Genomic DNA, 24,932 nt, shown 5'->3' with positions numbered 1-24,932 from the left:
CTTCGATATGCAAACCATCTCAAAAGTTAGGTCTTTAGGCCAATTACAATTGATCCTTAGTTTCCTGTTTCCCTCGCGCGTCCAAAATCAAGAATGGAAAAATATTTAATTATTTTATTTTTATTTAGGTATTTTCATCTTTTAATTGACTTTTTAATTACTTTTATTTGCTAATATCTGTTTTTGATCATCTCAACTTTGATTATGAATATAAAACAAGAACATTGTAGGGTCCCCTACTAATATTAATGTACAAAATCAATTATAAAGGTAAAATAATTAAATCCGTAGTCTTAGTCAAAATGACCAAATGGACTGTTGATAATAGTCACGATCACATTTTCAAAATAAAGAAAGTAATAGATAATTAATAATTAATAGATAATTAATAATTAAAAGTCACCTCGTCCTTCATTTTCAAACTTGAAACAGGAAACTAAGAATTAATTGTGAAGGGCCTTATAGTAGGAAACTTTCTTTGGCGAAGGCACCATGTCCACAATGCCTAGAAAAGCTGCTTTTTGCCTTGTAAAAGTATGTAATTTTTCGCCATTTGCTGCTATTCCTTTTCTCCGATCAGCACCAGATAGATCGGTCTTCCTTTTACGCGCTGATTAACTTACAAGTGTAGACCAATCAAGGATCGTAATTGACACAATTTGACAGTGACATCAGACGCGATAAATTCTTTTTATCTCTGTCTTTAATTATAGGACCATTCCTGTTGAATTTGAGCTTGACTGGACCAATTTTAAAATTTGACCTTTGACACCTAAACTTGACCTTTGTGGACACATGTTTAATATGTTAGGGATGTAAGGATTAGGCCAAAAACAATAAATTGTTTGATTGCCCTTCCAAGACAAAAATTTGGAGGATCGGTTGGTTGATCCTTTTTTTTTTCTCCATGAGCTCTTCCTCCATTTTTCATCCATTTTAAAAAGGCTATTTTCAGCCCATTTTGGGCTTTTTAGCCCGAATTTACGCGCTTTTTTCCGTATTTTTTCTTCAAGGTTACTTACATCCCTGAGTAAAGGCTCTGCGAACGAAATAGCGCGACAATTGATTTGAGAAACACTAACAAATCATATCGGGTCATTGGGTCATCTCATCGTTCCGAAAATAGAAGTGCGAAGTTCGTTTCTCCACTAGAACAATAGGCAGTGCTTAGAGGCATGGTTCGGGGATCGCACATACAACCATTTTGTTTTCATCTTGCATGGGTGTTTTGAAGATTGGTCGAAGTAATAAATGGCTGGGCAGAGATGTTGCAGTGGAAATTCTGAATTGCACAGTAAACATTGTTATTAAAATCAATTGGGATTTGTTGCCCTTTTTGTTGACAATGTCTGAAAGAGAAATCGCAAAGTATCTAGGAATATATACATCTGAATGAGCAGTATTTTCAACTTGCAGGTGTTAAAAATCACTGACATGACCGACACGGTACATAACATTATCGCCTGTTGGATTCCAAATTGAGCTCCTCAAAAATCACAGGAGAGTGATTTTGAGGAGCTCAATCGAGCTCCTCAACAAAACCAGGAGTGTGATTGGTGGAGCTCTACCAAATTCTAAACGTGAAGGCCTGAAACTTTGACCTTTGGGGTCACAAATATTTTTTAATACATTCAGGATGTAATAAGGATCATTTCGATATATGCAAGTGGCATCAACACATTGGGCGTAAAGCATCCAATTTTATAATCATTATGTTTTGGATCCAATATTGCCACACTTGGATCCATCAAAACATAACAATGGTCAAAATTGGCATCGGCATGAAGGAGCAGGGGCGTGTTGCAAGAAAGAAAGAAGCAGTTAGATTTCAAGACCTAGCTGTAGTAACGGAACGGCTAGGTAAAAAATAAAATCAGCAAGCCTGTTTGTAAGCGATTTTGACTGAGTCTTTGACATTTAGAGGCGTTGAAAGACATTTGCTATTATCGGCCCATTTGAATACTCTGTGCACAGGGGTCGATTTAGAAAAAAAGTTACATGCAAGTCATGCACCACCTCTGCCGACTGACATTTTTCCTTGAATATGGGTTGAATGTCAAAATTTTGCATGCAGACAAAAATGTCTAGATGCAGGGTTTTTTTGATGTGTTTATTTGTTACATTGTTGTGTTTTTATGATGGAAAAAAAATGAGATCTTTAAAAATGAAAGAAACTGTTTTTGTTGGAAAGGTTGCCCTCAAAATTAGTGACGAACCGATCCAGATCGGTAGATCTGGATCGGCCCGATATTGGCCAGATCGGATGTGGATCGGGATCGGTAAAAATCCACTCAATTACCGATCCTGTGAACCGATCCAACATTGTTTGATAAAAAAGATATATTCCGACCTGAACGATGTTAAAAACGATGAAATTAATAAATACTGAAGTACATGATGTGTTCCCACAATAGTTACAAAGCCGGACAACCTCAAAAAATTGTTTGGTTGTCCGAAAATATTTTTGGTTGTCCGAAATTTATGTGAACTTTTGTGCCGTAAAAAATTAAGTTGCAAGTTTAAAAAAACATACACTGCCGCCACTATTCACATGTCACACACCTTTCCCAAACTCACCTTGTTGCTATTATAAAATATCAAATATATCCAAGAAAATACAGGTTATATATTCATCATTTATTTATCATCAATAAATTCATATTTGTGCCGGATTTTATGCTTAAAAGCATCAGAATTCCCTGCCAGAATTCATTCTTTTCAAGAAGTCAAAAGACATAAACATCTCTATTGATAAAGTATCTCATTAATTATTCATGAGCTCATTGGGTTTTCCCCGGATGACAAAATGGGTATTTTGAAACTAATTATCTTCTATGCACGTCAAGGTATTATATAATAGCTTCAGGGGGGTCTTGAAGCAAAGCTGTGATGTCAGAGACTGGTGTCAGAGGTCGGGTCACTCTGGTCAGGTCATGAGGTTTTACCAGGGGCCCGGCCATGATGTGTTAACTAGCTCGTGTCACCTATGTATACTGCACACCTGCCGCCGCCAAGGCCAAGGTTATCATGATGTTTTGTAAAATACTTGCTACAAATTTATGGGAAAACAACATTTTTGGTCATGATTTCTTCTGAACGTTCCAAGATTTATGCAATGCATTTTATGTTAAGCTTCCAAATATACACCTACCACACACATTACACACCCCCCTCAGAGCACCAAATACACACCCCTGTCACAACACTAAGCCAAAAAACATACAATATCCGCACACAAACACAACACTTTGCTATACACACCCCACGACATACCTGACACACCTTCATTGACACCCCACTCACGTTCATCATACACAACCAAGGCTCAACACACACCCAAAAGATGCACACACGCCCTTCATACCTCCGCATATATACGCACGCCCATACAGACACCACCTATTCACTCAGCCCCCCCCACACACACACCCCTACCCCTACCCCTACCCAAGGAAAATAAATAAATAGATTAAAAAACAAATAAAAATAATTATTTAAAAATAAATGAAAATTCATGAACCTGAGTCAAGTATAAAGGCCTTCAAGTTCTTTTTAAATACCTGTATACTGGTTGAATGTTTGATATGGCAAGGAAGATGATTCCACAGTCCTGCCCGTGTTTCCTGAAAGTACGCCTTCCCCAGTCAGTTCTGCTCGTCCAATATAGATGTTATTTGAACTCATGGATCTTGTACCATAACTGTGGGTTTTCATGCTATTAACGATGTTATGCGCCAGGTAATCCGGGGCAAGGCCATGTACACATCTGTAAATAAGAGTTAAAGTAAAATAGTCAGCACGTTGTCTTACAGTCATCCATTTCAGTTCTGTAACATTGGTACACATTTTTATGGTTGTCCCTTGGACAACTGCCGTCAGCATTTTGGGTTGTCCGTCAGCATTTTGGGTTGTCCGACGTTCATTGTGGTTGTCCCGGACAACCACTTATTTCGAACGCTGGTCACAGTCGTCATTCATTCTGAGTCGGAAAATAGCCCTAATGTGGATCGGATCGGGATCGGGCCGATCTGAAAATTTTTGGATCGGGGATCGGCAATTTGTGAATATAAATGATCGCAAAAACCAAGAAATATGCAAGCCGAGTACTGCGAAATTAACTTTCTGTTCAGTTTCTTTGATCACTGTATCTACATACATTTTTCCTTAACTTGATGACAACAGAACCCAATTGTGTATAAACACTGCAATAGTTTACATGCATAGATTCTACCAGTTCCAGTCCTTCACCAAGTTCCCAAGAAATGTAAGTACCGGTAGTTTATGATGATGAAAGTAACACTTCAAAAAAGTATAAATATCTTAAAAACTCATTATTCGGTTGAAATGGGTCTTGGAACACATTTTATAAAAGCTGATTATCCCAACCTGAGAATTTGAACCCAAAATGTGCTTTCCTGCTTGAGTGAGCTGATATTGGATTATGAAAATACCAAGGGTGAAAATAAGAAATGATGAACCAGGGGCTCTTTTTACACAATATAGCACCTGGTTCACTTCATTCAACATGGAACCAGGGCCACTTCTAATCAACAAGGGGCCAATATTTGTTCTGGATAAGTTCATCATGCATTAATGGCTATGGAATTAAATTTTTGGGTATAGTGACTGGGGGCCAGTTTCTGAACAAAAGTGTGCCCTGGTCAGCTTAAATTTAGGTGGGACCAGGGGCCATTTCAGGTTTTCTGGGGGCTAAATGGCTCCCGTCTTCCACTTATTTTCACCCTTGGAAAGTACTTTTTGGATTCCAATTCTCAGTACGGTAAGTGTTAGTATAACTGTATGATCCACTTGATGATATTTGCTAAGACGCATTTCAATTGTTATTAGTTTTGCTCATATTTAAATTGTGCTAAATAGGAAGGGCCGCATGGCTCGAAAAAGTGGGGAATTCGGGAAGCTCATTCCCAGGAAATGTTGGTGTTTGGAGGGAAAGTCTGGTATTTGGAGGGAAATTGTAATATAAAAAACATACTAAAAATTGAGGGAAATTTAGCTTGCTTCCCAGGAAATTAACATAAGGGGATGTTACTTTTTTTGAAGTGTTTATAGTTTTAGCTCATATTTTGAGCCTTGGTACAACATTCAATCGATGCCTGTCTTTCAGGTAATAATTGGGTCATGTGTCACATAATGCAGCTTCAATTTGTGCTTGAACAATGTCAGAGTCTTAGCCAGAAATCAGAAACCACCCGTCCAAGCAGATAGCAAAATTTGACCCTCAAATATATAGCAACTTGTCTATACCCATGGAAGGATCACTAGGGTCAAATATGTCCTGATTTGGCCTTTACATGTCCCTCTGAATTAGTCTCAAGTTCATACAACCTTAAAATCATCTGTTTTAGAGCTATCACATCTGTAAAATCCATTAAATCCACCCGTCTAAAATTAGATTAGGCCGTCTTAAAGACAGGTGGACGCATGGCTGGCTAAGACCTTGAACAATGTGCATTTTGTTACATTCAGTCTGATTCAGATATCGTTATGGTACCATATTTACATCAATTTTGTAGTGAATTCAATGTTCAGTCAGTTATTTGGAACTAAACAGTTTAAATACAATTGGTCTTTTGAGGCATGACAGTGTTTTACAAACTTGAAAACCACATTCCGATTGAGAAGAGATGCATGTTTATGTTTGCTAAAACCTGAAATGAAAACATTTCTTATGTTTCTCCATGCTCTACATGTATCTGAATCAATTTTATGAACATTTGCTGAACTTGATCACATTTATGAACTAATGTTTCTTTTGTTCTTTTGTTTCTCTATTCTTATTTTGATGCAAACAGAACATAGCAGCAGCATCCCTATTCCTTGCAGCCAAAGTTGAAGAACAGCCACACAAACTAGAACATGTCATTAAAGTGGCACACGCATGTCTACACAGAGGGGGATCCTCCCTGGATACCCGCAGCGATGTAAGTGTAATTCTTTGATGATGGTGATGTTCTAACATGTTTTATTATCAGAACAACAATGTCAGCAAAAAATCCTAACTAGATATAATGTGGCTTTACCTGTAAGGAGCTTGAATTGTCTTTACTGACATATACTGATGAGGCATACAAACATGTAGAAGTACTCATCTCAATAGAATTTTTCAATATATTTGCTGCTGGGTAGACCATGCTTGGTGTTTTCCCCCAAGGCGCTATATAAATTCTATTTATTGTTGATCTAACTCTGTTACAGAGTTACCAAATCATAACAAGATTAAGGTACATTGTAAGATGTGGAATTGTGGATGTGGATTACCATTGATGGTTGTAATTAGCAGAGCACAGTTGCTGCATATCAAATGGTCTGTTGACTTGCTTGCTCTGCACAGGGCTACTACTCCAAATCCACCACATACGCCTTGTTATTGTATGCAGTTTAGAAAATGAACTGTGGTGACATGCTAAAATTGGTTGGAAGGGTAACATTGTATTCCCACTTACCATTCAACTTATCTCTCAAATTGTTTTTCAGGCCTATCTACAGCAAGCCCAAGAGTTAGTCATAAATGAAAGTATTTTACTTCAAACATTAGGTGAGTTAAGTTTGAATAATTATTTATGTTGTTATTCTGAGTAATCAGAAGTTATTAATATTATTCTTATTTAGGCTGTCAAATTAATACTTTAATATGTGAGTAGATGGCCAAAAGGTACTCTTATAAAGGCAGAAGTGGCAACTGTCGTACTACCAGCTAAGTTTGTTATTTTATAAAAGTGGGCCCTGACTATCTCACAAGTAAAAATTACCCAGAATATCTTGGCATCCACTATTCCTTAATTTAAAAGATTCTGAAAAAGTATAGAGCCATTCCATGGCTATTGGAGTTTTGCATGGGTAATATCTCAGCTAAAAGTATTCTAATAGGCTCAATATTGGATAAGAGTAATGTCCTACCAAAGGGCTCTGACTGGCAAAAAAATGGACAAAAAAATTATTTTTACTTTAGGAGTTCTGACCCCCCGAAGTTGGTCCTGGATGGACGAAGTTGCATTTGAGGGCCCTATATCTTTTGCAGTAAAGAAGTTACAAGTTTTCTGATGCCAGATTTGAATTCTACACAAAAAAGCACCCCAGGATACATACTTTTCAAAGTTCCCTTTATACATTTATGGACCTCTAAACATTTTCTTTCGCGTTGCGACACATTTTTTACGCTAAACCCCCTAAATTTCAAATTGATGCCACGGGAAACGAAATGGAGTATGAAGCTCAAATTTTCAGGATTTTACTTTTTCATCAATATCTACGACCACACAGAAAAAGAAAAAAATTGGAAGAGGTACTGCGTGCACATCCCAGGAGTTGACATGGATTGGCTCTATAGTTTGACCTCTCTTATTACCTGTGAGGTAATGCGAACCCATACTTCCATAAAATACCAAAATTAGCTGGTAGTTACATTTGTATGATAATTGCCACCCTCAAAAAAATCATGCTCAATCTGCACACCTATAACTTTCAGGGTGATGACTCTCATGGGGGGGGGGGCAGCATTTGAGGGATGGCTTGTAGTCCCTGTTAGAGGATACTATTGGCAACAATCCCAGTGAAATCAAAACTACCCCCAAATGTTCATAGTACAGTTTGTCCACTCTGAATTACAAAGTGACAAGTTGACAACGCGCGTAAACAGTGCGAAGTGCTGCGTCTCTGCTGCAGGTATGTGTGTGCCTTCAAAGTCGGCACAATGTGTGCGTCCGTGTCGGTACTTCAGAGTAGACTGACTGTAGTTGAATGACCTCATTTTGGTATAAATTTTGGGAAAAGTGAAATGTTAGGCTTCCTTAGGGGTTGCATGTTTATTTGGTATTTATGATGAGTGTAAATACTAGATCTTAATTTCTTTGATAGAAATAATTATTGCTTACTGCTGTCGTAATCTCCCTGGTACACGCTGTATCAAAATGATTTTAGTTACAATGCCAAGGGATTACACATAGGTAGGGGGTTAATCTGAATGTTTCTCTGTTTGTGTTTTTTAGCTTCCTGCAACTAACAAGTTATACTATTTTTCATTCTTTTTCAGGTTTTGAAGTAGGTGTAGACCATCCCCACACACATGTAGTTAAGTGTACCCAAATGATCAGAGGTAAGTCCAGGTGATCTTCTTTTCTTTGATTAACTTTTTTTTTTTCAGGATTAATGACTTTTTCTTCTTGTCATATAGGGAAATTGGACGAGTTGCAGTCGTACTGTTTGATGTGGGAGACTGAAGAAGAGAGAGGGGAGATTTTATCTCTTTTATCAACAATTTGTGACCTGCTTCAAAACAATACACACCACATTTATTCGAATTCTTCTTGACCATGATGGTAGAATTGTTCATAAAAAAAAAAAAAACGGTCACTATTTTGAATCAGTTGTCATATTTACTAAATTTATTTAGGTCAAATTCTGAAAACTAAATCATAAAAATAACATTAACTTGCCCATCAGATACTAAAAACATTAAAATATACAGTACTTGATTGGCTCAGTCAAATTTATTGCAAAACATTCATTTTCAATAATTTAATTTATTTGCATCTTGTCTTCATAATTTACAATTTATTTTGCCGGTCCTTTTTTACATTTCCCCCTTGTTAAAAAGAAAAAGATAAGCATATAATTTGAAGCATGACACAAAAAACACAGTTTTTGCATATTTGTCATCAGCTTTTAATTTTTAAAGTGTGAGGAACAAGCAAAGAAATTTAAGAAACCCCCCCTAGAAAGTCATGCATTATTAAAGCCTCACATTGTTGATGAAAGAGGGACAGAGGTTTTGATAAATATTACTCAAGAGACGCTTGTATGTTTATGATAAATTTTTGGCATTTAGTAAGCTTTCTTTGGCAGTGTATCTCCATCTATAATTAATTTTATAAATGCTTATATTTTGGTAGATTCCACAACCTCCAAATACCATGTGAGAATTGGTAAGCAGAAATTCTGTGTGTGCAATGATTCTCATTTCATTGTGTTTGATCTTTATTATTAGCTCATAAATCATTAGTCAAGTGCTCTGTCCCTCTTATGTGACAGCTTACCTTATATTGCATCATATAAGAGAGTTGGTGTTATCTGTTCTTTTGCTATTCTAAGTTGTGTGGTGTGGGAGCTAGCTTGCTGATGGGTTCCCCCTGTAGAGATATTGCCCACTTTTTTAGACATGTAGTTTTTATTTTGTCTGAACACCTTATTGTTAGGGTATGTAACCATGGATTGGAAAGAGACAGAATACAGAATTACACAGAATACAGAATTACACAGAATACAGAATTACACAGAATACAGAATTACACAGAATACAGAATTACATAATACTTTTCAAACCAATTCAATTCCATAGAACATGTTGATTTAATTGTGCATGTGATCCAAACTGTTTTACTGTGGGCCTATTGCATGAAATCAATCTTCACATGGAGATCGGTTTCAGGAGCAGATGCTCAACTCATGTCCTTGATTTTAGACATAACTAGATGTTAACTTTGTGACAAGTAAAAAGAAAACACTTCAGATTTTTGCAATGAGAAGGCCCACTTTAAAATGTTGGGTCACAAACACTTAACTAACAACTTTGTGTTGAACATTAAGCTTGTTGGACACACTGCATATTTATTGCTCTCATCATGTTGAGAGAAAACAGGTGTTTGCAAGGGCAAATTAATGATGAGCTATTTCATTTAACCATCAATTACTGTAAACAGTGTGTTTTTATGATGTATAAGAGCTAATCAAATGACCATAATGTCATCCTGTGTTAATTAATATATATCCAAGTTTAACAAGGTATACAAATGAGCCCTTAGTTTTGTTAGACTAAAGACAGGCTGGTATCATGGGGTTTGGTTGTGCTCTCACTTGAACCATGGACTGCTCTGTTTCTTGTTCACTTAGTATGCAGGGTATGTTGCTTTTGGTGCGGGTACTTTGATACTAATCAAACTGTAAGGCTATGTCAGAAGATGGGTGATGAAAGTCGACTTTGTTGGCATCAACCCCATATCAGTGTATAATTCTGCACATGCCCCCATTTTGACAGCTTGATGAGTATCAAAGTTAATGCCCTTAGGCAGCATGTGTTTCATATCCAAGTGATCATGATAACTGGAGCCAGTCTGTGTCAATCTACCATGCACAACTTTGCTAATGGTGTTTACCCTTTTACTCTTGCTGCCCGTCCATCCCTTCCTGCACCCGTCTGCCTGCCCGACCGCCTCGGGTGATTTGGTGTGTCACCGTGTGTGGTGTGGGCTGTGTTACGCCGTCTGTGTCTCACGTCACCCAACTGGGGAGCAGCTAGCAAGGATCTTGCCCAGACCTCGTATTTCATGGCGACCAACAGGTTGGCTGCCTCTTATATAAATGCTTCTCTCATGGTGGGTGTGTCCGTGCTGCCAACTCCAGATTCTACCAGCGCTCATGCTCACATTAAAAAAGGAATGCTCATTTTGCAATGACAGATATTTACTTTGATTTGCAACAAAAATTGTGTTTAGTGAAAATTCCAACTGGTGTTAAGCATCTGCGAGGGAGTCAAGGAGTTGGATGGTACGCACGCCTGCCTGGTATGTACTAGTAAGCGTCCGTGTGTGTGAATGCACGGGAGAGGAGTGCCTAGCGCTGGAAACAGTCATGGCATGTGAATATTATGTGTGTATGAGTGTGAGCACTGGGTTTGAGGCCACTTGGTGTATCGACAAGAGCGTCTGTTAGTACCTAGCTCGCTGTGGTAATTAACTGAATGCTTATGTCACTATGGTCTCGCCCGACAAAATAAGGGTCTTACTTTTTTGGTTACAAAGTTCTTTTAAACAAATTAGAATGAAACTAATTACCATATGAACACAGCACTTATGTTTTGAAAATAAAACCGATAAAAGCAACTTCCAAAGCAATAATGTTTGACTCTGACGCTCACTACTTACACATGTGGTATTTCGAGTAGCAGTATCATCGGGTACAAGTGTAATTGGGCATGGACAGGCGTAGAGACACAATAGTAAGACATTGAAGAGTTACTGACTGACAAAACCAATTTGCCAGTTTAGGCTCAAACTTTAAAAATAAAAGCAAGTTGTTATGATGGTGGAAATGGTGATTTGTTTATATGATTTTGCTTGAATATACTGAGTATGTTGCTCTTTAAATATTGATTTTAATTTTTGTTTTTTCAATTTCTTGCCAGTACCTAAAATAAATGCTTTAAATGTGAAACTGAAACAACTAAAAACTAGCTGAAACACCACCACCTGAACTGGCATTTCGTCTCATCGACCAAGGACCGAATGATTCATCAGAGATTACTATTTAGAACTAGACATTGCTTTTGAATGCAATCTGATGTAATATACCGCTAAATGAAACACATTTCCTCCAGATTTTTGTTTCTTGATTCAGATCTTAAACAAATTATCATGGATCATCCATCGGTGGAAGACCTGTATCCGGTGTTGGCAGAGTTTAAAACTTTTTGACCACAAATTTTTTGTGTAATATAGTATTACCTAGTGACATAAATCAAAGGCTATCAGATTTGCTCATGAAATAAGTACTTAGTCATGGTATTTACTAGTATAGATTAAGTATCATAAAGTAACTGACTGATTCAAATTATCAGTTCTACTTTGAATTGTTAAGAATAGGGCAAAGGTAGGTGGTAAGTTAAGAATAGTTTCAGTATTTATGGATATTGATTGCAAGTATTCACCTAAGGGACCAACTATAGTCCTGACTGAAATGGGTGTTGTCTGATGGGCAGGATGGATTATTTCCACTCTAATGTGATATCAGAAAAAAGCCTGCCCAATTGTTTTAACAATTTCATTCAGAGTGTTTAAAGGTTTCACTATTTTTACATGAAAATTGACTTTATCAACCATAATTTAAAATCTGCATTTTTTCTTGGGTTTACCCCAGTTTATTAATAGTCCAGGGCTTGAGTTACTCCCAGTTGTGAATGCTTGCCAAAATGATCTGGATTTTGTGAGTAAAGCTAAAATGGTACTTGGGAAACTGTACTTCATAATCATATTGAAGATGTACGTTCAATTTAAAACTGAATGAAACCAGATCATTATAGCAAATTAACAAATATGAACAAATCCTTTTGTGTATAATAGTGTCAAGACCTCATTTTCACCTTTCTTAAAATTTATATTTTCTATTCAACGTTTATACTAGATATAGAAATTTGTTCATAAGTATTTCATGAGAATCTTAAGACCCCCCCCCCTTTTTTTTACTAGGCTCAAAAAATCTATGAAAATCTCATGATGCAAATCAGTTAGGAGAATCTCTGCAAAAAAGGATTTTTGGATTCTCACCTAGTTTTTAGGCCTACAAATGTACTAAATTTTTTCCCAGTTTGAGTACCATATTAGGTTTGCTTGCTATTAACTTCAGAAACAAATGTGGAATATATCATGCATTGCTACAGTCCTTTCTCATACATTGAGTGATGAACTGGCTTCGGGTCAATGAATACAAAATAATAATGTTGAAGTACAAAGCCGTTTACTTCACTTTCAAGTTTTCACAACGGGATGTTAAAAAGGAGTGAAGCAAAACATGGTATATTGCATATTAATAACAACTGCTTGACACTTTATCCTAATTGGTTTTAGCCAATGAGATGCTGACCTTTCTGCGTGGGTTGTTTTGCTTCCACAGCTTACACTTGACCACATTTTGCCTGCAGTACAAACCTACTGTAGTGGCATGTGTCTGCATCTACCTGGCCTGCAAGTGGTCCCAGTGGGAGGTAAGACCAGTGTGGTATTTGTGTTGTACCTACAGTGGGTGGTGCATGCCACCCAGTTAGTGACTTTTGCCAATCCACCGTTACAGTCGGGGCTCAAATTATTTTTTGGGAAAAGTAACCGTTCTATGTACTTTTTACCATTACCTAATATTTTTCACGAGGGAGGGGGATAGTTTGCCCAAACCGTCTGCAGCCTGTTAAAGGAGTCTCTTGTATTGGTACATGGCAAGTGTCACTGGCACATCACATGACATTCATCTGTTAGGTACACAAGGATTTGTGTTGTTATGTTTATATGTTGTAAGCTAAGTAACATAGCTTTGATTTACAGGTATACCATATACGCCAAAAGAATGTTGCCCAAAGTGATGTAGATTTTAGAAAATTCATATACTAACTTATTTGTACACTACATTTCATATGCTTTCCACTGAACTTGAATCAAACTGAAGTGTACATATTATGATCATTTCTAAAATGACCATTTTCAACAAATGGAGAACACCATGTTTTTAAAAAGATTTTATAAGTTGAGTTTATAACAAATCTTACATTTGATCGGTTGCTTATTTTTGTCCATAGATTCCCAAATCCAATGATGGCAAATGGTGGTGGCAGTACATGGATCCGAATGTCACCAAAGATGAGCTGGATGGTAAGTACACTATTCATCATAATAAGCACCCTTCTCTAATTAGCGCCCCGTGTGGAATTTCAGTGCACTTATAGAGTGGAATTGGGTCGAATTGAGGGAAAAAAATGGTTATTGAGTTGTATTGGCTTCAACATTTGAGCTGCAGTTGCTATATATATCTTAAAATTTCAACATTGGTTTTTGCATGCAAAATTATATCAATTTGATTTTCAAAATGTAGTTATAATCGTTCTGATGAAATGGCTTAATTGAGTATTTAAGGGCCCTGCCTGTGTGATATCTATAATAGGTAACTGGTATTGAAGTCATCCACCACTGGAAAGGCTCAAGACCCTGTTTGGTGTTTCTGGACATTTAAATATTAAGTCTGTCATCTCAAACTCCCTTCCCTGTTTGATTACACTACAGTGTTTCTGTTTTGAGCCATTGGATATTTTGTATTACTAGCAGATCACCTTGGTCACAGCGTGGTGTTATAAAGTATTATAAGGTTTATATCAGGGAAATAGGACAGCTATACTTCTCTCATTAATGGCTGCCAGCCTATCACCACTGACCCTCCAGGCTCTGTGATAAGTTTAGCCAGTACCCTCAAGTTTGCCTTATTCCCCTCTAACCATGTAGGATTTGTATACTGTCCTACAACTTCATAATTGCATTCACTGTCTGATAGCTAGCTATTTGTTTCCTTTGCAGAGTTGACTGAAGAATTTTTAATCATCTTGGAAGCTTGTCCTAGCAGACTCAAGAGAAGGATCCTTCACTGCAAAGAAAGTGTTACCAGGGTATGTGTTAATGTAATAGTCAATGCGAGATGTAAATTCCATGTGTATATTCATTGTGTGTACCGTGACAAAGCCGCAAACACATAGGTTCAATGATTATCAAACTTGGGTCATGTGTACATTCATTCATTGCAACATTCATTACAATAATGGGGATGTAAGATTACATACAAAGGTCATTTAACATAAAATTTGTAAACAAATTGTTTTGTTTCATGAATAGATTCAATTAAGTAAGGTTACACTTGAATAGTGTGTGAGTCTACACCAGGTCCCAAGCTTTGAGTTTTGAGGAGTGCGCCCACACTCCTCCGCACTCCTTAAATGATCATAATTTTAAGCTTACACTTGTATATCACCCGCTTACTTAATTTAGACTCATGAAGAATATAAATAACCAAACTTTCATGATTCAATCCATGCTATACTAGTAAGCAAGATTCTCCAAACATGTTTTCAAAAATATTACAAGATGTGTGTTAAATTGGGCTTTGAATGTTGGGTTTATATCGTAAAAAATAACAACGGGAGCTGTCATGCGATGCAGGCTTCGTGTGCATTTTGGCAATCACACTCATTCACAAAATAGCACTCCTCACAAGTTTGAGGTGTGCTATTCATCACCCACCTCAATTTTTTTAAACTCAAAGTCTGATTGTTTTTGTATAAGCTTAGTAAATCGGATATTACACCACAAAATTGATCAGGATTATGCACCTTCCTGTACTATTTGAAACTAATAACCAATAAGTAATACACTCCTCAAAAGAATTAAAGGATCAGATAAATGTAATCAACATTTTAGAAAACATAGGATATGATGATAATATTATTGATAATTGTGCTTGATCTTTCATTACATCACTTGTTTCCTACGTTGTAGACAAAATTCACTCATTGTAAACATCCACTATCTTGAGGGGAAGGGGGAAAATCTGATTTTGAAGCCATTTTTCAAGTCACTCCGGTCAAGGTCAAGTCACATATTGAGATGGGGTTGTGTATGTGATGTGAGTTGGGTCTATAAGTCACATTAGTGGGTATAAGATGCCCTCAATGTATCCCCGGGGTGGGGAAAGTCATTAATGTAACCGCCCCCCTCCTCACATATCTGAGGGTAGGGGTCATAATTGTGCTCCCTATCCCTCCCTTAATAGTGCAACGTAATGCATAAATGAATACTCTATGTTCTGTACCATTTAATGATCACGATTATGACCCCTACCCTCAGAGAAACGAGGAGGGGGCTGCAGGTCTTCATCTTTTGTACGGTTACATTAATGACTTTCCACACCCCCGGGGATACATTGAGGGCATCTTATACCTACTAATGTGACATATAGACCCAAATACACGTCACATACACACACCCTCCCCAATATGTGACTTGACCTTGACCGTGGTAACGTTTGCCTTCCCCTCGCGATGTGGGTGATGGCGGATATTTGTAATGAGTGAATTTTGTCTGCAGCTTATGGAACAAGTGATGTAATGAAAGATCAAGCACAATTATCAATAATATTATCATCATATCCTATGTTTTCAAAAATACTGATAATTTTTCATCTGATCCTTTAATTCTTTTGAGGAGTGTATTACTTGCAAATACATAGATGTGATTCCATTCTTGAAAACTTTGCAGTGTACTGCAATTTGACACTTGACCATTCTGAGTTGTCGTTTTGAAATATTTTATCATATTTTACTGAATATATGCATAATGAACTTAGGGTTATTAATATGGTGATCACATTTCTGTCTTTTTCAGAGTGGAGGACCAGCTAAGAGAGCTAGGACAGATGACGCATCAAACACACCGGAGACACAGCATCTCTTGACAGTGGTCTGCCTGGTAGCAATGCCTCAGGAAGTTCCATCAGCACCCAGGGATCCCTTGGTTCTCTCAATGACAGCATGGGGTACCCCATGGACTTTCAACCTATGTCACAACTCAGTGAACATGGTGACACAGATGGCATAGATGGTGCAGGGCCATCTGGATATGATCCATTAAGTTCTGGCAGTTTTTCTCTGTCAAATTTTAATGACAATGACTCTGATCAAGGAAGACGGTCTGAAACTGTTAAGAAGTCCTACAAAGAGTACAAAGAGCAAAAGGAACGTGAACGTATACGGCAATCAGATGGGGAGAGCGGAACACCCCGAAACAAAGCTGAGAAAGGAGTTCATTCAGTACCTCCTGCTTTATTATTAGCCCCACACTTGGATTCACAGTTAAGAGACTCACCTCATTTGAAACTTAGCGATTTATCATCACTTGTAGATACTAAGAAATCTGTAGATAGCCCTCCCATTCCTACACTGCCTGACTCGTCAGGTAGACCCCAATCACACAGACCTCCTGGAGAACACAGATCACACAGTACAGAGAAGCATCACAGACATCATGCAGACCAACATGGTCAAAAATCAAGCAAATCTGACCCGGCAGAGCAAAAACGTTTACACGACCAAAAAAGGCGGGAGTATGAAAGAAGGCGCGCTGAGGAAAAGAAGCGGGCTCAGCAAAAACAAAGTAAGACAACACCTGATAGTAAACAGAAAGAAAAAAAGAATACAAGCTGAATTGGCAGCAGAGCACAAGAGATTAGAACAGCAATTGGCAATGAAAGGGAAACAGCTTGAAGCTGAAGAGAAGAGGGCTCGTGAGGAAAAAGAAAGGAAGCGTCTTGCAGAACACCAACACAAGTCAAAGCAAAGGGAAGAACACAAAGCAGAGCAACGGAGAAGGCATGAAGAAAAGAAGCGGTTGGCTGCTGAGAAGAAGAAAGCAGAGGAGAAATTAGCTGCCGAACAAAAGCTGGCAGCAGCTGCTGAAATGCTTGCAGCTGAGCAAAAACGAGTGGCTGACAGGCTTAAAGCTGAACAGAGAACTAAGGAAAAGGAGGAACGAAAGAAAAAATGGCTGGAACAAAAGAGATTGGAAGAAAAGCAAAAAGAAGAGAGAAGAATAGCAGAAGAGAGAAGAAAAGCTGACGAGAGAAGAAAAGCTGAAGAGAGAAGAAAAGCTGAGGAGAAAAGAATAGCACAAGAGAAAAGAATAGTGGAGGAGAAGCGAATAGCAGAGGAAAAGAGGATAGCAGAAGAGAAACGTATTGCAGAAGAGCAAAGAATAGCTGAAGAGAGAAGACTGGCAGAAGAGAAGAGGCAAGCTGAAGAGAAGAGGCAAGCTGAAGAGAAATTTAGGCTTGCTGAGGAAAGGAGATTAGCTGAAGAAAAGAGAAAAGTAGAGGAGAAGAGGAAAGCAGAAGAAGGAAAAAAAGTGGAAGAAAGACGAAAAGCGGAAGATAGAAGAAAAGCGGATGAAAGAAGAAAATTGGAAGAAAGAAGAAAAGCAGAAGAGAAACGAAAAGCTGAAGAATTACGAAAAGCAGAAGAAAGAAGAAAGGCAGAAGAAAGACTGGCAGAAGAAAGAAGAATAGCAGAAGAAAGAAGAAAAGTTGAAGAGAGACGAATAGCAGAAGAGAAACTAAAGGCTGCAGAAGAAAAACGAAAAGCTGAAGAATTCAGGAAAGCCGAGGAGAGAAGAATAGCAGTAGAGAAAAGAAAAGCAGAAGAAAGAAGAAAAGCGGAGGAAAAAAGAAAAGCGGATGAGAGAAGAATAGCAGAAGAGAAGCGAAAAGCTGATGAACTAAGAAAAGCACAAGAAAAATTAGCTGAAGAGAGAAGACTAGCAGAGGAAAAAAGAAGAGCAGAGGAGCAGAGAATTGCAGAGGAGAATAGGCGAGCAGAAGAACAGAGGATAGCCGAAATAAAGAGACTAGCGGAGGAAAGAAGAATAGCAGAAGAGAGCAGGCGAAAAGCTGAAGAAATGGCAAATGAAAGGAGAATACTGGAGGAGAAACTAGCCCAAGAGAAGAAAAAGCTGGAAGAAGAGCAAAGGATAGCCAAAGAAAAGGAAGAGCACAGATTGGCAGAGGAAAAGAGAGTAGCAGCAGAGAGGGAGGCAGCTGTGAAAGCTGCTGAAGAAGCCAAACTCCAAGAACTTGAACGTCAAAAACAGCAGCTTGTGAAACGACTTGCAGCAGAACAGAAAGATACAGAGGATGATGAAACTGGTGGATCTGAACAGGAGAGTGGTGAATTACCAAATTCAAATGGCCATGACAGTAGCAAAAGATCAAGGTCACATAAAGAGCACAGAGATGGTAGAGAAAGACATTCAAGAGGCGAACACGGCCATCATCACCATCGTCATAAACATAAAGAGCATAGGCATCGTGACTCACCGAGGCATCACAAGTCTCATAAACATTCAGACAGTAGAGAACACAGTGTTGAGAGGGGTGTATCCAGTCCCAGGGATTCCAAAGATGCTGTTGCAACACCTGTTGGTGGCCTTAAATTGAAAATTAAGATTGGTGGTAGACCAGTTGTGTCGGTAGATCATACTGGAGAATCTAGTAGTAGTACTAGCAAGCCAAATAAAAAAGAAGAACTGAAAACAGAAAGTAGGCCTAGTGGGTCTCCTAGTGGTATCAGATTAAAATTAGATCTCAACAAGATGCAGGCAACCCAATTAGACGATGGTGCTGATTACAGACACGAAAAGCGTAAAAAAGACAAGGATGGTGAGAGATCGGAGCGGCATCATCGCCACAGGCATCACAAGCACAAGTCCTCAAGTAGCCCACATGGTAGCCGGTCACATAACAGCAGAAAGCGATCGCGTAGTCCTAGCATTGATTCACATTCCTCAGGTAAAGAGGGTTCACCAGCTGTTATGGCATCGCCAGCCAAAAGGAAAGTCACAGACAACGGAGCAAAACAGAGTCCAGTACCACAGTTGACGTCAAGTCAGTCTCTGTTGAGACTTCCCATGCCCCCTTCAGAACCAAAGAAGAGTGCAATGCAGCCAAATACACTCGGCTTCCAATCTAACCACAACAACTATCCGAGTTATCTATCGTCGTCATCACCGCCACCTCCTCCGCCGCCACCTCCGCCCAAGCAGCAAGCCATGCCTCCACACTCTCCTCTTACTACAGTCACTGCTCTGCCTGGAACTACCTCCATTAATTTCTTATCAATGTATAACTTCGCTGGTCATGATAATCCTCCCCCTCCACCTCCACCAAGGGAGAGGTCACCACCACCACCTCCACCACCACCTAGGAGGTAAAACATATAAGGCACATCATAATTGTGTGCAATTCTGTTTATCAGGGTTGGCTGTTACACTTTGCTTTATCATTGTACTGCAAACGGCTTCAGGTTTTTTCGAAAAAAATAGCATCATTGTAATTATACTTGCTACAAGTCCAAGAGTGCAAGCACAATCTCTTCATTTGCCAATATCAATTTTTGTATTTCCCTCAAGTACACATGCTTGTAAGTAACATTGTTGTACATTGAAATTCTATCAAATCTACTTGTGCAGAATTCAAGAATATTGTACATGTTTGAAGGCATATGATCCAATTTTAGTGCTTCATATGAAATATATTAATGCAATGTACAAAATTAAGTTGTCTTCGGTAAAGAATATTTTCGGCTGGAAATCATAAGTCGAGTTGTTCTTGTAATAGAAATTTAATTCTGTTTAAATTTGATATGTTTATTTATTTTTCTTTTTTAAACTCCTTCTGATCATATGATTACCTGTATAACAATTTTGGTGTGTAATTATCTAAAAAATAAGATGTAGTGAGACACACAATTAACATCATAAGTTTGTATTTTTTGCGAGTTGCTTTTTGTTAATTTTTTGTACAAACTACGAGTAATATGTACCATAAAAGAGAAGTTGAGCTCATATTAATTAATTTGGCTATAAAATGAGCTGTATTATGTTAATTGTAAAAAAAAATGAGATGGAATTTAAAGTGTACAACATTAAAAAAATATATTAAAAAAAGACTAGCTAAATAAGCAGTGTGTATAATAAATGCTGCGTGTAACTTAATGGCTTGTGATGTTGTGTATGAATTCAGTTCATTTATTGGTTATATAGTTCACTTATGAGATTCAATGGGCTATTGCAGTTTTAATCCATACACCCCTCATATATGGAAGACATGACCTTAATCTACCATAGAGGGAGTGTGAATATTTCAAATGGGGTTACCTGAATGGGTGACTCCATTAAGAATCTACACCATATGAGTGGGAGATTAAGGTGATGTCTTACGTCGGGGTTTATGGATTTCAACTGAATAACCCATTTCGTGAATGCCAGAATGTCTTCATTTTGACTTGATACTTGCAATGTCTCATAAATATGCAATATTAACACTTGGTAATCACTTCAAATAAAACACAACCTTACATTCATGAGTTTGTATTTTAATATCAATTATTCACTTCATTGCATGTGTGCCAATTTGTAGAGACAGATAATGCAGACAAACTATGCTGTACAAGAATCGGTACAAAGTAAATCTATGCTTACATAACAAGTTCAAGTCTGTCCAGTGGTCACGCAGTGTACACATACACACAGCATCTGCAGTCCTTTAAATATAAAAACATGAGTATTGTCCTTGTGGAAATGCTTCTCTATTTGTCATGGAAACAAGTTTTTAAAAAAAGATGCCTATATTTTGGTGGTGCTTATGCATAGCCTCTGTATTATTGTCAACAGTTTCAAAGGTAAAAAGCAATTTTCCGTCGTCATGGGTGGTAACGTTTTTTGTTTGCTATGGACCAATGTAATTGACTAATTGTAATAACGTATCAAGCTGTTGCAAGTATGGTTTTATTGCTGGTTGTAAATACCATTATTTCCGTACTTATAAGATTACACCTGTCCATATTTGAATTCACAAGATCTGTTAACTGTGGTTTACAAATTTGCAAGTTTGATATTTTTTTTAACATTTTGTTAATTTTTAGTTAAGTCTCACGTCATGTTGCGTTAAATATTTGTTGTCATTAAAATTTGTGCAGGTATATTCTGTTACATCTATTAAAGATCCAGCATATTTAGTACTTTCCATCTCAAGGTATCAGTGTGTGATATGATATAGGAGCTGGTGATTTTGGTTTATTTCATTTATTTATGATATACCTACCTGAAAAAGTTTTCTGTGTACGTAAACATTTTTGAGATTTTATTGACAGCAAATATGAACATTTTTAGTCATGAAATGAATGACCTCTTAAGAAAGTGACTACGCTACTGTTGAAGTGGAAATTGTTGTGCTTCACCTGTTTTTTAATTCATGATTGTAAGCTTCATGTACACAAAAGGAATAATTATATTGATGCATTAATATTTTCATGGTAGCTGCTTAGAACATGAGATTAAATGTAGCACAATCATTTTCACTTTGATAGTATTGCAGTTGTAGCCTGTATGGGTGAACTTTTTGTATTAAAAATTAAATTGTATAACATGTACTTGCAAACTCCTCTTTAACTAGCCCATTTTGGTAACTAGTTTTTACATGAAGTTAAAAACAAGTGTTCAAAGGGTCTTTTATTTACATACTTATGAAATAATATAAACCAATATTAAAATATGCTATTTTATAAATTAAAAACCGTGATGAAGCATTCATCCATTGAATGACTCATGATGACTTCAATAGCATCAAAGGTTGTAATGAATCAGAATTGGAACATATAGTTCCAGAGGTTTCATATGAAATACATGTGCATGTTCTCACTGCAAAAATCAGATCCAATCATAGCACACAGTTTGATGAAACTTAACCTGGTGTTCAGACTAGTGTGCAGAGGTCGTTAATTAAATCCATATTGACATATTGTGCGATCTTTCAAGGTACATTGTATCTCTTTACCTAATTTATCAGTCACACTTGTTCAGTTTTGATCAAGTGAATTTGAGTTCCATTATGGAATGGCATTCCATTTGTTACTATATAAAGATATCAAATAGCCAAGCTGGAGACTTTCAGTTTTGAAGTATTACTGTACGTTTTATGATTTTTGCTTTTGATTTGGTATGTCAGAATGACACCTGGGAAATGAGCTAGAGTTGCTGCTCATTTAATAGTTCTTATTAAATCTCAGTTGGATTATTATAATTAAAAATTCTTGTTGCTTATAGAAATTAGTAACTAATGTTCATGATGAGTTAATAGAAATTTAGTAACTCATGTTCATGATAGCCTAGAGTTCATAAAAAGTAACTACTAGTAACAATAACATGTAGAATTAGGCACTGGTTTCGAAGTGTCAGAAGTATACAAATGCGTAGAAGCATTTCTTGCAATCAACTTTTTACAGGGTCTATAGAAGTACACTGTTGCAAGAATTTTTACTTAAACAGAAATAATGTTGAGAAATGCTTTTAGTCATTTGTTTTCTTTTGCTGAAATTAAAAGTAGTTGGGGTTCTTCTGTATTCATTAATTTCGTAGGAATGAGACCTAGTGACTGCTATTGTTTAATAGATAATAACCATATTAGTGTGTTATCACATCCCAGTGTTGTCTTGTTTTGATCCCGATGTTGGAAACGACATTGTATTTTGATTATTTTCCCATTTTTGTATAGAATACCATATTTGGCAATTGGACGCCAGCTATATTAAGCGTGTCTCCTATGTAGAAGGATGGATACAAAAGTTGTTATGATACCATCAAGCTTATATGAGTCGTTGCAGTACCGCTTAAATTAGTTTATAAAGCAATATTTTCAAGGAACATGCAACTTAAAATGACACACATTCTTACCCTGGGATTTAGATAAATTTGAGGGGATTGTCAAATTAAATGCTCATTTTGGTTGATGGTATCACAATAATGCCTTTATAAAGTTTGATGAATTTGCTTCCCCAACAAATAAATGCAACATATTAGTGAGTATCCTCTCCGGCAGCATGCCCTCCCGTGGGGTGACTTCTGGACTCCCTGTAGGGGCAAAAACCTGGCCAATGAGTGCTTGGTCCCGAAAAAACTGTTGATGTAAAAATGATTTTTGTTGATTTTCTTTTGCATTAAGCTGTTGGACAATGGCAACTTGATTAATAAATAGACAATTTTGTTTTCATTTGTTGGGGGATTAGCAGTAACCAATGCAATAATATTCTTGTATCTATCCTTCATTTAAAATAGCATTTCTTACTTCAAATTGTTGGGTACACAAGTTTGATCATTTCACTGTATTTCAGTATTTTGAAATATCTGCTCCGTTTTGCACATATTGACATGTTTTTTTTTCACTATTGTATACTAATTTGTATGATGAGATTTTATCTCAAAATTGTCAACAATGTCCGAAATGTCATGTTATATCCTTAAAGCGAGTTGGAATCTTCAAGCCATATTTTGTTCATTCCGGTAATTTTGCTTAAATAATACAGTTTATTTCTGCAAGGTACCGTAATACATTGATGTTATTGGTGACAAAGCGACTGGTCACATGTTTCTATGTGTGTTGCAGTCCTTGAGTTATGACAAATAATAGACCAAAACGAAAGTTTTTGACATTTGCCCCTCCCAGGAAAAATTATGCACATGGGGAAAATGAAACCTATTACAATGAGCCTTGGGATCTCACCATATTGAACCATACCTTTTCCCGTGAGTGGGCCTTTTCCCACTATTTGAGCACAAATGTGAGGCACTACTCTGACTCGCCTTTAACTTGGCAAGGGAGCATCATAATCATACTTGTGATTGTTGTGAAAGTTTGTGTATCCAACAATTTGGGAAGTAAACCCTTTTTTTTTTACTTATGCATTGAATTTTTGTTTTAGTGCATTTCTAGGCAAGAATTCAATAAATTATTGTTAATTACTGTTGTATCATATGTCATTTATAGTTCACTCTTAAACATTTTGGAAATATGTATGTTATTATGATTATATATTATGAAGCTATTTTTTCTAAAACTAAAAAAATGAGGTTTTGTTTAACCCAAATGAAAAGTGTAACATTTGACCTTTTTTGTAGAATTTTGGTGCCATTTCTGTGGAATTAACCAAACTGTCCACTACGAGTAAAAATCATGTAAACGTGGCTTGTTGAGATAAAAAGAATGGGAAGGAATGTATGTAAGAAAAGGTGTGTAAGTGAAACGTGCACGGTGAAATAATTTAACAAAGTGTTCCTTTTGGAAGTCTAAAAAGTTTAATAAAATGTATAAAAAAGACAATATCGATATACGCTTGTGTAATTTGATTTATATTTGAGTGTGATTTTAGCTATAGAATACAAGCTGCCACAAAGAGATTGGTTCAGTCAGTCCCATTCCACTTATCACAAATGGTTTTAGTCATGTTGCTGATAATTGATTAGCATAAGTTATAAGCAGCGTCCGAATTAAGAAAATAAAAGGGGTTCTCCCACGGACAACCAGGTGGTTATTTCTGGTTGTCCACCAAAGTTTTTGGTTGTCCGAAAGCTGCCACAATCTGAAATGACTACATGTGACCAATAAAGTGGAGTGAGTGTAGTCAATTTATGAACAATTCCTCTTAAATATTTAACAATTCATCAGTTGTCTCAGGTTTGAGCAAACTAACATGCTGAAAAAGTGACTTTTGGCTGTAGACCACCGGACAACTCCTTATTTTCAGTTGCATGTTTTGGTTGTCCCGGGCGAACGGACAACCAAAATTTCGAACACTTGTTATAAGTGATGCGATCAATCAAAATCAGGTGGAACTCGGAAATATTGATTTTAAGATAGTCAAACAAATGAAATATTTCCTTTTGTTTCCTGTTGTTTTGGAAACTCAATTGCTCATACCTTTGGAATTGGTTCAATTTCAATGGGTGTTTCTGCAA

General features: G+C 37.1%; 1 protein-coding gene across 1 annotated transcript in view; it reads left to right on the top strand.

Annotated features, from left to right (window-relative positions):
- Positions 1 to 24,297, top strand: part of LOC140155794 (uncharacterized) — a 33,871-nt gene extending 9,574 nt beyond the window's left edge. The window contains 11 exon segments of the mRNA XM_072178764.1: positions 4,183 to 4,264; positions 5,814 to 5,942; positions 6,496 to 6,556; positions 8,051 to 8,113; positions 10,309 to 10,354; positions 12,682 to 12,772; positions 13,355 to 13,427; positions 14,124 to 14,212; positions 15,981 to 16,044; positions 16,047 to 16,705; positions 16,707 to 24,297. Of these exon segments, the coding sequence (XP_072034865.1) occupies positions 4,183 to 4,264; positions 5,814 to 5,942; positions 6,496 to 6,556; positions 8,051 to 8,113; positions 10,309 to 10,354; positions 12,682 to 12,772; positions 13,355 to 13,427; positions 14,124 to 14,212; positions 15,981 to 16,044; positions 16,047 to 16,705; positions 16,707 to 19,355 (4,006 nt within the window). The 3' untranslated portion in view covers positions 19,356 to 24,297.
- Positions 24,298 to 24,932: the final 635 nt, after the last annotated feature.

The sequence above is a fragment of the Amphiura filiformis genome, chromosome 1, assembly GCF_039555335.1.
Source record: "Amphiura filiformis chromosome 1, Afil_fr2py, whole genome shotgun sequence".
Classification (NCBI taxonomy): Eukaryota; Metazoa; Echinodermata; class Ophiuroidea; order Amphilepidida; family Amphiuridae; genus Amphiura; species Amphiura filiformis.
This window is presented reverse-complemented; position numbering and strand designations above follow the sequence as displayed.